The 18,238-nt window shown below is 44.9% G+C and overlaps 1 protein-coding gene across 2 annotated transcripts in view; it reads right to left on the reverse strand.

Moving 5' to 3' along the window:
* ror2 (receptor tyrosine kinase-like orphan receptor 2) overlaps positions 1 to 18,238 on the reverse strand; it is a 72,871-nt gene that overhangs the window by 19,649 nt on the left and 34,984 nt on the right. For both annotated transcript variants that reach the window (XM_061734543.1, XM_061734544.1), the window contains exon 2: positions 7,333 to 7,404. In XM_061734543.1, the coding sequence (XP_061590527.1) occupies positions 7,333 to 7,404 (72 nt within the window). The remainder of the gene's footprint in view (positions 1 to 7,332; positions 7,405 to 18,238) is intronic.

Genomic DNA, 18,238 nt, shown 5'->3' on the forward strand with positions numbered 1-18,238 from the left:
TGCTGACGTGACCACACCGGTACATGTAACGGTGCTGACGTGACCACACCGGTACATGTAACGGTGCTGACGTGACCACACCGGTACATGTAACGGTGACGTGACCACACCGGTACATGTAACGGTGCTGACGTGACCACACTGACGTACATGTAACGGTGCTGACGTGACCACACCGGTACATGTAACGGTGCTGACGTGACCACACCGGTACATGTAACGGTGCTGACGTGACCACACCGGTACATGTAACGGTGCTGACGTGACCACACCGGCACATGTAACGGTGCTGACGTGACCACACCGGCACATGTAACGGTGCTGACGTGACCACACCGGCACATGTAACGGTGCTGACGTGACCACACCGGTACATGTAACGGTGCTGACGTGACCACACTGACGTACATGTAACGGTGCTGACGTGACGACACCGGTACATGTAACGGTGCTGACGTGACCACACCGGTACATGTAACGGTGCTGACGTGACCACACCGGTACATGTAACGGTGCTGACGTGACCACACCGGTACATGTAACGGTGCTGACGTGACCACACCGGTACATGTAACGGTGCTGACGTGACCACACCGGTACATGTAACGGTGCTGACGTGACCACACTGGTACATGTAACGGTGCTGACGTGACCACACTGACGTACATGTAACGGTGCTGACGTGACGACACCGGTACATGTAACGGTGCTGACGTGACCACACCGGCACATGTAACGGTGCTGACGTGACCACACCGGCACATGTAACGGTGCTGACGTGACCACACCGGCACATGTAACGGTGCTGACGTGACCACACCGGTACATGTAACGGTGCTGACGTGACCACACCGGTACATGTAACGGTGCTGACGTGACCACACCGGTACATGTAACGGTGCTGACGTGACCACACCGGTACATGTAACGGTGCTGACGTGATGACACCGGTACATGTAACGGTGCTGACGTGACGACACCGGTACATGTAACGGTGCTGACGTGACCACACCGGTACATGTAACGGTGCTGACGTGACCACACCGGCACATGTAACGGTGCTGACGTGACCACACCGGTACATGTAACGGTGCTGACGTGACCACACTGACGTACATGTAACGGTGCTGACGTGACCACACTGACGTACATGTAACGGTGCTGACGTGACCACACCGGTACATGTAACGGTGCTGACGTGACCACACTGACGTACATGTAACGGTGCTGACGTGACCACACTGACGTACATGTAACGGTGCTGACGTGACCACACTGACGTACATGTAACGGTGCTGACGTGACCACACTGACGTACATGTAACGGTGCTGACGTGACCACACCGGCACATGTAACGGTGACGTGACCACACCGGCACATGTAACGGTGCTGACGTGACCACACCGGCACATGTAACGGTGACGTGACCACACCGGCACATGTAACGGTGACGTGACCACACCGGCACATGTAACGGTGCTGACGTGACCACACCGGCACATGTAACGGTGCTGACGTGACCACACCGGTACATGTAACGGTGCTGACGTGACCACACTGACACATGTAACGGTGCTGACGTGACCACACTGACGTACATGTAACGGTGCTGACGTGACCACACCGGCACATGTAACGGTGCTGACGTGACCACACCGGTACATGTAACGGTGCTGACGTGACCACACCGGTACATGTAACGGTGCTGACGTGACCACACCGGTACATGTAACGGTGCTGACGTGACCACACCGGTACATGTAACGGTGCTGACGTGACCACACCGGTACATGTAACGGTGCTGACGTGACCACACCGGTACATGTAACGGTGCTGACGTGACCACACCGGTACATGTAACGGTGCTGACGTGACCACACCGGTACATGTAACGGTGACGTGACCACACCGGTACATGTAACGGTGACGTGACCACACCGGTACATGTAACGGTGCTGACGTGACCACACCGGTACATGTAACGGTGCTGACGTGATGACACCGGTACATGTAACGGTGCTGACGTGACCACACCGGTACATGTAACGGTGCTGACGTGACCACACCGGTACATGTAACGGTGCTGACGTGACCACACCGGTACATGTAACGGTGCTGACGTGATGACACCGGTACATGTAACGGTGCTGACGTGACGACACCGGTACATGTAACGGTGCTGACGTGACCACACCGGTACATGTAACGGTGCTGACGTGACCACACCGGTACATGTAACGGTGCTGTGCACCCTGCAGGCGGCCACTTGATGAGAGATGGCAGAGGGGGGAGTTGGAGTGGAGTCAGCGGGCGGGGAGATTTACCTGAGTCGCCGTGGCCACGTCTCAACAACTATATGAGTGTAACTGAAACAACAGACAGAAATGACGTGTTCAGGTGCTGATTGTGCAACCCAAAGAAGAAGCTGCTCTCAACTTTCTGAAGTACAGCACAGGCGTCCCCGCCAGTGCAGCTTGCCAGAGACTCTTTAGTGGAGGCAACGACATTTTCCTCCCAAAGAGAAACCGTCTCTCCGATGCAAATTTTGTAAAACTTCTCTTGTGTCGTGTGAACAAACATCTCATGTGAGAAAGATCACAGAGATAAGAGTTTTTGCAGTGTACATACAGTACATATACACACGTTTTTGACCATGTTACTGTTAAAAGCAGGTCTTTATTCTTTTGCCTGCGTGTCTGTTTGACTTTGAGTTTTATTGATCAGTAAGATTTGACACTGATTTGGCACAAAGTTGGTTCAATTTAGTAAAATGCTTGAATGTAGTTGCACTAGTTATTTTAATTTTGCAGTAGCTTAGCTTGCTACATTTCTGAAGGTAATAGCTTTGATGTAGTTAAGCTTCATTTAATGTTAGAGTAACTAATAGCTTAGCTCGCTACACTTTCCAAGTAGCTTGCCCAACACTGCTTTCTCTGCACCATCAGGAGCTGGAAGACTCCGTCAGTGTCTAAGGACTACGTTTATGCAGATGATGTGGTGTTGCAGCCTCCAGCTGCAATCTTCAGCTCTAACTGGAGCCGTCCTACTAGGCCTGTGTTGAAAAAATCAATTTCCCAATTCTAAATTGATTCTCATATTAATTCCTAAAAATCGATTCATATGTCTAAAGATCGATCTTTTTTATTTATTTATTTTTTTTTATTTATGTATTTTTATTTATTTTTTCATCATTACATTACAACTTTTGGTTATTTTTTTGTTTATCCCCAAAAAAGGAATGTTTTGTTGGACACCAGAATAACTGGTGCCATGTTTTTGCCTTTAAATATGTTTAAAGGCATGAAAACATTAAAGTTTTCAGTTATAATTGCATAAATTGTCTATATTTCATTACTTTATATACTGTCTTGGGGTTACATTTGCAAAAAATGCTAAAAACCAAATGCTCAAAAATTAAAAACCAAAATAGACCGAAAATGGAACAAATAAAAACGGATAAAACGGATTTCCTCCGTCTCTGTTTCCTCCCTGGATCTGTTTGGTAATTCTGACCCACGATGTTTCTGAAAGCAGTTCTATCAGCATTCTGGGAGCTGATTGGTCCTTACAGCATCATTAGCTGCAATACTTGCTGTTTAATCTCAATATAATACTAATAGTAATATGTTGCATGCAACATATATAACATACATAATTCATGCAACAGCTCAATTAACAGTTTTAATAAAAAAAAACTAACCGAAATCAATATCGGAATCGAATCGAATCAAATCTTGAAAATCGATTCTGAATCTTAAGAATCGGAATCAAATCGATTCTTGACATTTGAATGGATCCCCAGCCCTATGCCCTACAAGAATCTGTGGCTGAAAGGACCAGGAACGCAGGGTGGCTGGAATGGCCCTCAGAGAGGGGGGAGAAGCTCTGACATGTCGGGGAGAGTCGGAGTAGAGCTGCTGCTCCTCCACATCAGGGAGCCGGCTGAGGTGGCTCGGACATCTGCTTGGGGACCCGTTTCAGGAAGATCTAACCCTGGAGCAGACCCACAACGCACTGGCGCCATTACATGTGCCAGCTGGTTCTGGTTCTGGTTTCTGTCCCTCCACAGAAGAGATGGAGAGGGAGCTGCAGGCCTCAGTCTTCGGTGAAGACACTGGTTTACAACAATGAGGACGTGTGTTGTGCACGGCCGTGCTACATGCACCGGGATTAATGATGAAGCCCAGGTGTCTGGTCCTTTAAAGGGGACCTATTATGAAAAACAGGTGTTCTCTGTCTTTAACATATATAAAGTGGTCTCCCCTCAGCCTGACAACTCAGAGAAGGAGGAAACAACCAGATTCTGCAGTGTCTGTACAGCCGCCTGGATGATCCGTCCAGTGTGATGTGGATCTACGAGCCAATAAGATTCTGCTGATTTTCGTTACGTAACCAAAATGCAAACCATGCCCACAACTATAAAACCGTGTAACTGCATACGAGTGTCCGACTATCGTAGCACTGCGTGACATCGTCTCTCTGTCCATCTCCCTCCAGCAGCTGAACTTTATTGAGGTTTTTGTAGTGAAATGAGGAGGAATCATAGAGATAACTTCTCATTTCAACTAACTGGATCAGCCGTTCCTCATCCATGACCGTTTCCTACAGCGCTTTCAACCGGCTTTCAGCGCGAGCGACAGGAAGAAAATAGAAGCAGGGCGTCCGACAAATGTTCAGATCAAAACGCTGAGTCGCTGCATCCAGTTAGGACAGTCCAATAGAAAATAAAGCAATGGAATTGATTTTGTCGCTGACGCTCGCATCACATCACATGCAGTTAGGACACGGTAACTCCACCGGCCGGAGCTTCCACCATTTTTTGGTAGCGGTGTATGGCGTCATTCAGGCAGCCAATCAGCACAGAGCCTCATTATCATAGCCCCGCCCACTCAGAATCCCGCATAGATAATGAGGTTAGAGACTGGGAAGATAAAGACATGGTTTAGAGGCTGAATTTCTAATTTATTTAGCAAGAACAATCAAAAGCTTGTTTTTAAGACATTCAAGGCCTGTTTAAAATAGACATTATATGCCATAATAGGTCTCCTTTTAATAATCCCATTTCTGGCAGTTTTTTTCTCTAAAATAAAACTTTGAGGAAACATCTGTTCCCTTCATGACTTCAACGAGCTCTTCATAAGATCTACATTTAAAAGTCATCCCGGGTTATATTCAAGTCAAACCCACCATGTTATGCTCGAGTTGTATTCCATGTATGTATTCCAGTTCAGACAGTTCTGTTCATATACAGTAGTGCATTAGTCTCCACCAGGTCCTCGGGGCCACCGCCCTGCAGGCTTTACAGGTTTCACTACCGCCTCGTATACTAATGACTGTGTCACTAACAGACTCGTGCAGACCCCGATAACGAGCTGATGACCGTCGAAAAGTTTGAATCAGGTGTGCTGAAACAAGGAAACATTGAAGACATGCAGGACAGAGGGCCCCGAGGGCCCCGAGGGCCCCAGGGCCCCGAGGGCCAGGGTGGAGAAACGCTGCATTAGTATATCCAGAGTGGGAACCATCGTGGACAGATGGATCTTTTTTCACAAGAATTGTTATTGAACATTTCAGTGATTTGATCCTTTTTCAACTACAGACTCAGATCTGGACCCTCAAGTGTGTAATCATTCCAATAAAATATCATCAGGATGACCAGCTTTCAAGCTGACCTGACAGGTTTCAGGAGCCCGTCCACCTGGACCACCAGCATGTTGTTCTGAGTCAAGCCCCCTGAATACATGATCCTCCCACCAGAAATCATTTACACTCCTAAATCTGAACTATTGCTTCCCACTTGGTAGTTAAAATAAGATTTGTATTTATCCTACTTGTGGGAACCTTCCTTGTTACCGAAGCAGATAAAAACAATAAAAATCTACCAAAGCAGTCATAGATGTACGTCCTACACATCTTTGTATAAAGTACGAAGGTATGTAAAAGTACATATATTCAAAAAATGATAACACACGAAGGGTCGTAAAAGGGGTAAAGTGAAGATAAATCATGTGTCTGCTGCACGAGAAGGTGTGACGTAAACGTGGAACATGGACACGGCTGGAGTAACATCCTGTTATCTGCAGGGCTGCTCGTCATTTCCAGGAGGAATCACCTGCAGGAAGATGAGAACTGGTGCACGAGGAGGGGAGACACTTCTGAACACAATCTGCAGTGAGCACCTCACATATTGTTCCTGCAGTCACTCAGACGCCAGAAACCTTTCACAGTGTCCCACCAGCCGTTGCACCCTCTTCTTTGGAGTTGGTTTTACTCAGAATGAGATTAGCGTCCATACAGTAAACATAATTCTGAATCTAGAGACTTAAGGCTGGATTATGGTTCTGCAACAAATCCACCCCGAGCGTGCGCCGCAGGTTGCGCCGCGTTGAGCAGCCCACGCCGCACACCACGCCGTGCCTGACGTCACCTCCCACAAAATGTAACTACGTGTCGAGGCGACGCAGACCAACGCAGACGAGAGGGCTGTGATTGGTTCTCTTGGTAGCAACACATTTCTGGTTTTCCGGTTTGAAGCAGTCGTGAACTTTCAGCGCTCTTTTATTCATGCATGTGTGATTTTTTTTGTTTTGGTTTTTTGCACAATAGTTGTCCTTATCTCTTTGATTCACTGTGACCGGAAAAGTCGGATAAACCATTCAGGAAAAGATCGTAACCCCCTAGCGCCCTTGGGGGGTACTGCACCGTGGAGAAATAGAGTGACGGAGAAGTCCGAAGGTAAGGCTGTGCGATTAATCGATTTTAAATCTAAATTGTATTTATTAATCAAGACAATGTTAAAAAAAGGAAAATGGATTTTCCTTTTCTGCAGCTGGCTGCATTACAGACAGAGCTCGTCTAGTCATCTTTGTTTGGTCAAGAAAATGGTAAATGTTGTCACTTTACTAAACTCAAGGAGGATTTACAGTATCTTTCAATTGCACTTCATTCCCAATAGGGAAATTTGTTTACTATTTTTCTTTAAAAATAAAGATAAAATATTTGAAACAATTGATTCCATTGTCTTTTGTAGTTTTACCAAAAAGATCGAAATCGAAATTCGGGTTTTCAGAGAAAAAAATTGGGATTTTATTTTTGTCCAAAGTCGCCCAGCCCTATCCGAAGGTTTAACGCAGAACCATAATTCAGCCTTAAAACTGGTGAACGCAACCATGAACATGTACCGGTACATGTATGAGGGAGGAGGAAAACCATTTTTTCCTTTTTGAACTTTTCACAAATCTCAGACAGGTTTAGTTCATTTGGGATGCGCCCCCCACCAAAACACTTGCTCCACAGTAAAGCAGAAAACAAAGAACGGCATTTGATCCCACCTTCAGCTGAGGGTGCAGCTCCACTCTGAGCTTCTGCCAGACCATCTGCTTCCACTGACGCTCCTGGATCAGCTGTGGGAACAGCAGCAAAGGAGACAAACAGTCACAAACAAAGCGAACAGAAAACAGGAGCGCGCAGGCACGGCGGTAGACGCCCCGCAGCCCTCCATCACGCAGCCCTCCATCACGTAGCCCTCCATCACGCAGCCCTCCATCACGCAGCCCTCCATCACGCAGCCCTCCATCACGCAGCCCTCCATCACGCCCACCGACGCTAGGAATGGATTGGACCGAAGGAACTGCACGCCTGGAGAACGTCCAGAAGAACAACCAGTGGCTCTTCTGTGTTCAGTCCAGTCCAGATGTGACTGGATCTCCATCCCAGAACCAGATCTGATTTTAATGCAGCTACCTCAGGACCCGGAGGTCCCAGCCGTCAAATACTGAGCTTGGGCCGTATCGAACGCACACAGAGATTTATTCAGATCCTCAGAACGATTGGAGGCTTTTCTGGACCGTAGACGAGACACAGGGACAGTTTCTTCCCCCAAGCGGTTGCTCTGATGAACTCCCACAACTAATAGTCTCAGAGTAACCAATCACGTGCAAAACATCATCTAGCACCTTCCTTGATAACCATGTCTGCCTCACTCAGCTGCCCCTCACTGTGTATTTCTTTGTATAATTTGTATAATCTTTTATATTTTTTTTGTATAATTGTCTTGTAAAATTGTAAATCGGTTATGTTTATTTTTATTCAGAACTGTCCCTTTTTCTTTTCTCTCTCTACCTCAAACTGCTGCACCTTAAATGTTTATTCTGTTTATTCTGTATCATAGAAATACCACATTTGTTTTATTGTTTATTTTATTAGCAAAGAGCAAAATGACCGGAGTCAAATTCCTTGTTGGACAATGTTGGAACCTGGCCAATAAAGCTGATTCTGATTCTGAGACATTAGCTGAGGAACTTGGTTAAATGCTTCACCACGGGTTCATCTTCACTGAGGGACTGGCTTTAGCTTCCTGTCCATTATGTTACTGACCTGCTGTCAATCAACCTGTTTACCATCACCTTTTTAACCATGTTCAGATTCAAGATGAACTAATATCCTTCATTAAAAATCTAAACTGTTTCAGCTTCAGTATTGAGCCTTTTTCTTGGTGGTGGTGGGAAAAAAGTAGGGGGTTATGAAATTTGCACCCCATTACTTTCTGTACACTTTTATTTACATTTTACTCAGCGTCCGAACTCTCATGGGACCCGCTTGTACATCCTCTGTACATCATCAGGCCCTCAAAGTTATGTTTAGTTTATGTGAAGATGCAATAAAACTGGGAATAGCAGAAACCCACATGTGGACCATCCTTTTTCATGTTGACAGCATCATGTGGTGGACGGGAGTCTGCAGAGAGCTCGTCTCCACACACATGTGCTTTATGCCTTTTCAAAAAAGCCTTTTCACAGAAGGGAAATAATTAACTTCAGCTTCGCACATGGTGCACTGCAAATTTAAAAATGACATTCTTTGATTGTGAATTTGTCCTTCAGCTCATCTTCTATTAAAATAAAACAAAAAAACTCTGCCAATCTATTCAGCAGTTGCCCTATCGCTGCACTCAAGTCATCATGATTGATTAAAAGCAACACGTTGGAGCATCCCCCTCGTATGACAAGCTGTTATGAAGCCATACTTGTGAGGAGATAGCCTGTTCCCTCCCTACATCTGCTGAGGGCATAATCCCCGGCTCCCATTACCCTTTGGGGATGAAGAACGTGCATCAGAACAAGAGCCTTGGTACGAGTCTCCCTGGGTCGTAGCCGGCCCACTGCTGCCATCTGTTTTAGATGTACTGCACAAGTCAGAGTGGGGAAACAACAGCCAGTGATCTGTCCCTGAAAGAATGTTAACTGGAATCATGAATGCTGGGAGTTAGACGTAAAGAATGAAACAAGACAAATGAGCTTCTGATTCAGGAAAACTGCACAAGTTTAGATGGGAAAGGGAGCCCTGGGTGATTCACACTCTCACAAAGCAGCAGCAGCAGCACGATTCACCCCCGCCTGATCACTCCCCAAACACCCCCCGAGCAGGGCCGGGCCTCTCTACCTGATCACTCCCCAAACACCCACCCAGCAGGGCCGGCCCTCTCTACCTGATCACTCCCCAAACACCCACCGAGCAGGGCCGGGCCTCTGTTCCTGATCACTCCCCAAACACCCACCGAGCAGGGCCGGGCCTCTGTTCCTGATCACTCCCCAAACACCCACCGAGCAGGGCCGGCCCTCTCTACCTGATCACTCACAGCTGATGAGCTTTGTTGAAATAATGTCCATGTTGTTTCCAATGGACAAGAAAAGAAACTTGGGATCATTTGAGTTTTAGTCCTCTTTTTTCTTTTTATTCATTGCCAAAATGTATCTGATCGGGAAAAAGTATTGGAAATGTATCGGGAGCCAAAAAAAGTGATCGGATCGGGAAAAATCGGGATCGGCAGATACTCAAACTCAAGTGATCGGATCGGGAGATAAATAATCCTGATCCTGACAACCCTACGCATGGACACATGCTTACTGACACAGATCGGGAGTTCTACCTTTAAGATTTGTCTTTTTCATAAAGATTGTATGCAGGACTGGCTTTGGTTCTGCTGGTCTGGTTCTGGGCGGCTGGGGGACCATCATGATGCACTGGAAGAGTTCTCCGCTACGCCCCATTTCCTCTCCACATAGGTACGCCTTTATTACTGGATTTCTTCTTCTTCTTTCTCTCCTGGGGCAGCCATGGTTCAGTAGTTCCTCTCCCAGTTGGACGGCCAGCGGTTCGTCCCCAGTTCTTCCACACGACTGGAGTTGTTGGATGAGGTCAGGCTGACCCCGGTGTGTTAGCTGGGGAGTGACTGACGGAGCAAGTGCAACTCTGTACACCGAGCAGACACACCTGACATGACGCTGAGAGGGAACTGAAAAGTGTTTTCTAGGACATAAAATAAGGTTAAAAAAGATAGTTTATGAGCGCCGACCATTTATAATCAGTACTGGAGTTGAGGGGGGATATGGGGATGACATCCCCCCTGAAATAAAAACGGTCCAAATCATCCCCCCTTTCCATCCCTTATGTCATTTCATCAATGAATGTGGTTTTACTGCTATTTCAACATTTAGAGTCATCACCAGAAAAATAACACCAGAAAAATAACTTATTTGACCATTTTCACCTGTAGGAAAAAATCTGCCAGTGGGACAAGATTTATCTTCTCATTACAAGCAATAACATCTTGTTCCACTGGCAGATTTTTCTACTTATTTCAAGTGAAAATCTACTTGAAACAGGTGAAAATTGTTGTTTTTTCCAGTGATGAGTCTTGTTTTAAGTGTAATGAGATTTTTTTACTAAAATGAGACATTTTAACTAGAAATAAGACAAATATTCTTGTTAAGATTGTGAGTTTTTGCAGTGATCCATGTTACTTATCCTGTGAAGGACAGAGTCATATTGATAAGTTCAGAAAAGTGTTTTTTATTGTTGTGTTTTGATGTATTTGATGTAAGCCCAGTGGATATTTAAAGCTTACAGAAGGCTGCATTTAACTGCTGCTATGTCATTCCTGCAGTATTTCTGCAGCTGTTTTGGTCACTGCTATTATTTGTAATATATTATATTATTTGTAATCAGCACAAATTATCTGTCCCCATATGATCAAATCCACCATCCCCCCTGATTTTTTTTTTTACAACTCGAGTACTGTTTATAATCATCATCCTGCTGCACTTTTAAACCTCATGTTCAGCAGGAGATGGTCCCAGGAAGACGGGCTGATGGTAAAATAAGTATCCCTTTAAAAGAAAGAAATTTAAAAAACAGCCATCTGTGTTCAGTGACCTTAGAGCAGTTGCTATAATGTCACACTTTATAAAAGTCCTGGAGAGGCATTTTGTGGCTCGCCTTACTGTGGCACCGAGAGGCGTTTGACTGAACTCTCCGGAGGTCACCGTGACCGCCTCGGGGCGCTGCTATGCCGTCAACGACTAATCTGATGAAGTCTCATGCAGCTTCAGCCACTAACATCCCAGATAAACCTTCCAGGGAGACAACGCACAGTTCAATATCTAGGATCAGAAACAGTCCCGGGGCCTCCTCATTAGGCCTGTGTTGAAAAAAATCGATTTCCCAATTCTAAATCCATTCTCATATTAATTCCTAAAAATCGATTCATATGTTTAAAGATCGATTTTTTTTTCTTTTATTTATTTATGTATTTTTTTTTTTCATCATTACATTACAACTTTTGGTTATTATTTTGTTTATCCCCAAAAAAGGAATGTTTTGTTGGACACGAGAATAACTGGTGCCATGTTTTTGCCTTTAAATATGTTTAAAGGTATGAAAACATTAAAGTTTTCAGTTATAATTGCATAAATTGTCTATATTTCATTACTTTATATACTGTCTTACTGGGGTTACATTTACAAAAAATGCTAAAAACCAAATGTTCAAAAATTAAAAACTAAAATAGACCGAAAATGGAACAAATTAAAACGGAATGTGGGAAAAAATAAAAGCGATTTCCTCCGTCTCTGTTTCCTCCCTGGATCTGTTTGGTAATTGTGACCCACATGATGTTTCTGAAAGCAGTTCTATCAGCATTCTGGGAGCTGATTGGTCCTTACAGCATCATTAGCTGCAATACTTGCTGTTGAATCTCAATATAATACTAGTATTAATATGTTGCAGAACTACAGTCATATAATTCATGCAACAGCTCAAAAAACAGTTATTTAATAACACTAACCCAAATCAATATCGGGATCGGATCGGATCGTGATAATCGAATCTGAATCTTAAGAATCGGAATCGAATCGATTCTTGACATTTGAATGGATCCCCAGCCCTATTCCTCATCAGCGCTCCAGGGATAGTCTTTGCAGCCAAGGTCCAAAGTGAGGTCTGTTTCCATACCTCGCATCCCATTCTGGACCCAACGTTTATGACAGGCCTTGAGGACTTGAAGTCATTTACGGGCCAACATGTGATGATATCTGACGGGCAACAGGAGTTCTGGATGTCCATAAACCTCCCATCAACAGGCCTCCAGGAGGCGGACCAATCACAAAACACTTGAGTCAACTCTCCTGTGGACTCTCAGTCTCAGCTGGTCAGAAATAATGACCAGAGAGTAAAGCTATTCTTGGCATGGCAGGGCTTGAAGAGGAGGAGGATGAAAACAGCAGGATGTGTCTGCTTTAACGCAAATGACTACAGTCATTTTTTATTGGCTTGTCTTAAAAACCAACACTGTGGTCTGAAACGATATCTGTGATGGTTGTTTAGCTGCTCGGTAACGAACGCATGCCCTAATTTATCTGGACGTCCGTGAAATGTGAGACGACGTTTTAATTGTCCGAGCGAGAACAATGACACTTTCCTGGCAGATGCTGCTGAGATCTTGGGTTTTTGCTGCGAGGAGAACATCCAGCACAATTTTCCCCCTTTCATTTGGCTCGGCGCCTGTGGAAAAACAAAACGCTGAGACGCTGCAATAATGGCAGGAATATTTGGACAGGACTTCTCTCTGCTCAGTTATTGGTATTTATCTGAGTTAATGACGCGACCTGAAGGATTTCACTGATGACAGCGGGGCCGCTCGCGTTACATGCAGCACCATAAACCACCAGGCTGCCTGAGAATAAATGTTTTGTGTGCGACTATAAGACGAGCCGTAGCCGGACTGATATTCCAGGAGCCTGGTCATTGCAGGAAGTGGCTGTGATTGATTACACGTATTAAGTGCCTTGGAAAACATGGTGCTGCGGGCAGCGGGACGCTTTCCCATCAAGCGCTGCTGCATTCCTGCAGCCTGCTGCCTCCGCCGTGAAAGGGCCCTTTGAAAGGCGAGAGGCCAGGCCACCGCTCCATCTCTGGGGTTTGGATGGAGGGCCCTTTGGCACACCTCAACACTTTCCTTCCCTCTCCTGTTTAACCTACTTATGAGCGTGCATGTCGTCCCGCTGCTCGCTCCTCTGACTTTTATGTCCCTGCCGTTCCCCGAGACCTCAGCTCACACAGATTTTACAGTCTGCAGCATGCAGACGTGATGTTGCTGGCTGGGGTTTTAACTCCGGAGGTCAGAGACAAATGGCTTCAGTGTCGGAGCAGGGCGACGCGGCTGAAAGCTCAAGTGCTGCTCCTCTCTCTGACGAGGTCAGTGGTTGATCTGTTTCAGCGTTTTTAGCAGCGTGAAATGCATCTCATGGAGCTGCTGTAAGCCGGGACCGGAGCCACTAACACGACACACGCAGACACCGTTCACAAGGTTCTGGAGGGCTCAGGCGGACAGTAGAACTATTCAAACTGATCATTTTCCATGAGACTTACTTGGAGTTAATGGAAATTATTTGGACATTTATGGTAAAATATAATATAAACGTGACATTTTAACTTTAGGGATGAGGACGGCAGTATTGAAAGTAGGGCTGGGGATCGATTCAAATATCAAGAATCGATTCGATTCCGATTCTTAAGATTCAGAATCGATTATCATTCGATTCGATTCAATCCGATATTGATTTGGGTTAGTGTTAATAAAACTGTTTTTTCAGCTGTTGCATGAATTATATGACTGTAGTTCTGCAACATATGAATACTAGTATTATATTGAGATTCAACAGCAAGTATTGCAGCTAATGATGCTGTAAGGACCAATCAGCTCCCAGAATGCTGATAGAACTGAAACATCGTGGGTCAGAATTATCAAACAGATCCAGGGAGGAAACAGAGACGGAGGAAATCGCTTTTATTTTTTCCCATTTATGAGAATTTGGTTTTTAACATTTATGCAAATGTAACCCCAAGACAGTATATAAAGCAAAGAAATATAGACAATTTATGCAATTATAACTGAAAACGTTAATGTTTTCATACCTTTAAACATATTTAAAGGCAAAAACATGGCACCAGTTATTCTCGTGTCCAACAAAATATTCTTTTTTTGGGGATAAACAAAAAAGTACCAAAGGTTGTAATGTAATCATGAAAAAAAAAAAAAGTATTTATTTATTTATTTGTTTTTTTAAATTGATCTTTAGACATATGAATCGATTTTTAGGAATTAATATGAGAATCGATTTAAAATCGGAGAATCGATCCTTTCAACACAGGCCTAATTGAAAGCAGTGGCGGCTGGTGATAAAACATTTTGGGGGGGCGCACTGGTGAGTGGGGATTACAACACAACTATAACTCTACTTGAACATACATGTTGCTCTCCTCTCCTTCAGAACAGAACATTTTTCAATGACTTTCTGATTGAAATCTGTCATTTCACAAACAAGTCTCTTTTCCATGGAGAGCGTGGCCAGTGCATTCAGGCTCCGGTCCAAGCTCCTTAATCAGCTTCTTTTCCTCCGGCCAACGCCTCGGGAAATTATTATGTAATGAAACAACCAAATTTAGTTTTTTTGCCGACAGATTCAGTCGCGCGTCTACACTGTCAGGGGTGTGACTTTGATTGACAGCTCATGAATCAATCAGATTGGATGAAGAATGACAGAAAACACGCTGATTGGCCATGGAGTCTTTGAGTAACCAATTAGAGACCAGCATGAAGTCACATGGAAGAAAAGTTTAAGAACATACAATACACACTCATTTGGCCATAGAAACCTATGTATTTCAGTCTGCACAAAAAACACTCTGAATAAACCCAGTATGGGATGGGAAGGCTTGAAAGATTAAGTCAGACACATTTTATGAGTGCACAGATGTGATAATTAGAATAGAATAGAATACTTTAGAATAGAATACTTTATTGTCAATATACCTGGGTACAGTGAGATTGAAATTACTTTTTATTACGTAATTTATGTGTAGTGTCTATATTTTTTCCCTGTAATTGTAATGGGGGCGGGCAGCGCCCCCTATTGACAAGCCGACACTGATTGAAAGTGTAGTTCCTTGACTGACCACTAGATGGTGACTCCTAAAATAAGCCAATCTTCACTGTACTTTGTGTTAAAATGCGCAACTTTGCAGCAAACAAACACGTTTACAGCTTGGCTGAAAAAAACAAAAAAGTTTTGACCTCCGTAGTTATTTTCACATCCACGACACCTGCATGGGGTGATATTTCACATCAGGCAAGGTTTTATAAAGCAATGCACTGTTATGTAGAAAGGGGCGTACACTTTTGTGTGGTGGCTGCCACAGCCAACGACTGGCTTTCATCCCTTTCGCTGTTTAGAGCTCATCACTTCTTCTGTGCTATTAATTCCACCAACCCTGACTGGCTGTTGGTTGGTATGGAAGGGTTCAAGGACCAAGGGTGGCTCCGAGCAGGCAGCTTGTGCTAACCAAGCGCCTGCTAAATGCAGCGGTTATTTCTGAATTTTGCCACTAAAAATGACATTTGGAAATGGAGATCTCGTTGCAAATATTTACAGATCTGCAGCGCCTCCGCAGTGGCTCCGCTGAAGGAGCCAGGAGGAGCCACAGCAAATGAGTTAACCAGTGTCTTTTTCTCAATGCCAAATATACCTGATTCAGTGTTCAGTACCTACCAGCTCATTTTTGGCCAGTTCACCTCGGGAAATCCTACTTCAGATGACCACTCGCTGCTATTGCACCGATGACATCAATGATGACTTCATAGCTCAGCCAGCAGACCCACACATCTTTGAAAATCTCACATAAGCTCTATCTTGAAAAATCAGCCACAAATTAGAAGTTAGAATTTCAGTATAAAATAGGCCTGTGTTGAAAAAAATCGATTTTCTGATTCTAAATCGATTCTCATATTAATTCCTAAAAATCGATTTGTATGTCTAAAGATTGATTTTTTTTTTTATAAAAAAAAAAAAATATATCTATTTTTTTTTTTTCATCATTACATTTTTGCCTGGTGAACTTTAATTCCAGTATACCCAGTAGTTTTGAAAACTCTTTTTCTTTAGAGAAAATGCTGGACAATCCAGCTTAAATTTCTAAATGTTATATTAGTTCAATGAAGTTCATATTATCTATATTTACTATAGCTTGTTTGGTTTCTCTGTTATCGGATACGGTTTGTCATGAAATACCTGAAAAATGCCGGGTGCTTCATGGCAAGCTGTGTGTGGTGACAGAATAAATCAGACAAGCTAAAATAATCTGTTTACTGCTTGAGCTGTTGCAATTTCTTTCTTTTTTTGCACTTAAAGGAGACCTATTATGGCATTTAATGTATATTTTAAACAGGCCTTGAATGTCTTAAAAACAATCTAAAGCTTGTTTTTTCTACATAAATCAGAAATCCAGCCTGTGGGCCCTGTCACTAGTTTTACCGCTTCTAACCTCTTTTTCTGTGCCTCATTCTAAGGGAAGGGGGGGCGCCCGGTGTGGCTCCGGGGCGCATCGCCCGTTACCGGTGATCAAACCGACAGATTTCGCTGAAAATCTCGGATGGTGCCCCAGAAATCCCTGCTCCCAAAGCGGCTGGGAACCTGGACAATTTAGTTGGACGGACCCGCTTTGGGAACCAGGAAGTAGGCTGGAGCAGCGCGCATCACCGCGGCTTTAACCGGGGAATCTGACCGGTTCCGACCGGCCAGGACCGCAGGAACCGGCCTGGACTGGTAGCAGGGACTCCCGGGGACCGACCAGCAGAATTTCAGCCGGATCTGCCCGGCGGATGCTGCGCGACGGGCGCCGCAACCCCACGGCGGGCGCACAGATCAGCTCCGGGGCGCATCCTATGCGCATCGCCCGTTACCGGGAATCAAACCGACATATTTGGCTGAAAATCTCGGAGGGTGAAGCTGGTCCGACCTGGGACGGACCCCCAAGGACCCAGCTTCCAAACCACCGGGGAACCTGGATGATTTAACCCGGATCCGCTCCACCGCGGCGCCGCGTCCGACTGGCTGAAGGAAGCCCCGCTCCAGCCTGCGGAGAGAGCTGGTTGTGGGCGTGGTTTCAGCAGCGGAGGCTGAACCTATGGAAATCTGCTCCTGTCGTGACGCAACGACAGGAGCAGATTCTAATCGGCTCAAAAAAAACCACGTGACACTGGGGGACTCTGTCCAGCGGGGGTCAGAGAGCTTGCAGAAATTCATGGTATTTTGTCTCCCCTGTGCTGGCAGGGTGAGGGGAGACCACTTTATATGTTAAAACAAGAAAGAAAAAACGTGTTTTTCATAATAGGTCCCCTTTAAAAGGAGCATGAGGCTCCTTTTAAGAAATGACACTCTCTAGCGCCACCCTTCACCACGACGGCCGTTGGGGGTACTGCAGCCAACAGTGAAGCCGGCACGGGAGAACAGGGAGAACGTGCATGCAGCGTCATGTGACGTCACATCTGCAGGACAGCGCGGGAAATTCGGGCCCCGAATTGCAGCACATTTTGCAGCACACAGTCTGTTCAAGGCAAAGGAGAGATACACTAGAGGAATCATTATTTTGGGTTTGGAACGCTTCATCTGACATTATTACTAGAAAACTTAAAACATATAAGAATTTTTTTCAAAAATCCTGCCTCAAGCTCCTTTAAATGGATATTGAAATGCCTATTCGAGTTATTTATTTCTTAGTTATTTCACAATAATTATTGTGAAATTATTATTTCAATAGTTATTTTACAGTCATATAATCCAGGCAACACTAACCCAAATCAATATCGAATCGAATCAAATGGTGATAATCGATTCTGAATCTTAAGAGTTGGAATCAAATCGATTCTTGACATTTGAATCGATCCCCAGCTCTAGTATAAAACATCTTCAATCTACATCGCTCCGCAGCATCAGTTGGGATGTACACCTCTGGGCAGCAACCACCATCCACTGAAGCAAAATGCTTTCTGAGGAACGTTCCCCAGTCCACCAGAGCGTCTGATCAACCATACGCTGAGTGAAAACACTTCCTCCTGCCTCC

The sequence above is a fragment of the Cololabis saira genome, chromosome 11 (genome assembly GCF_033807715.1).
Source record: "Cololabis saira isolate AMF1-May2022 chromosome 11, fColSai1.1, whole genome shotgun sequence".
NCBI lineage: Eukaryota > Metazoa > Chordata > Actinopteri > Beloniformes > Belonidae > Cololabis > Cololabis saira.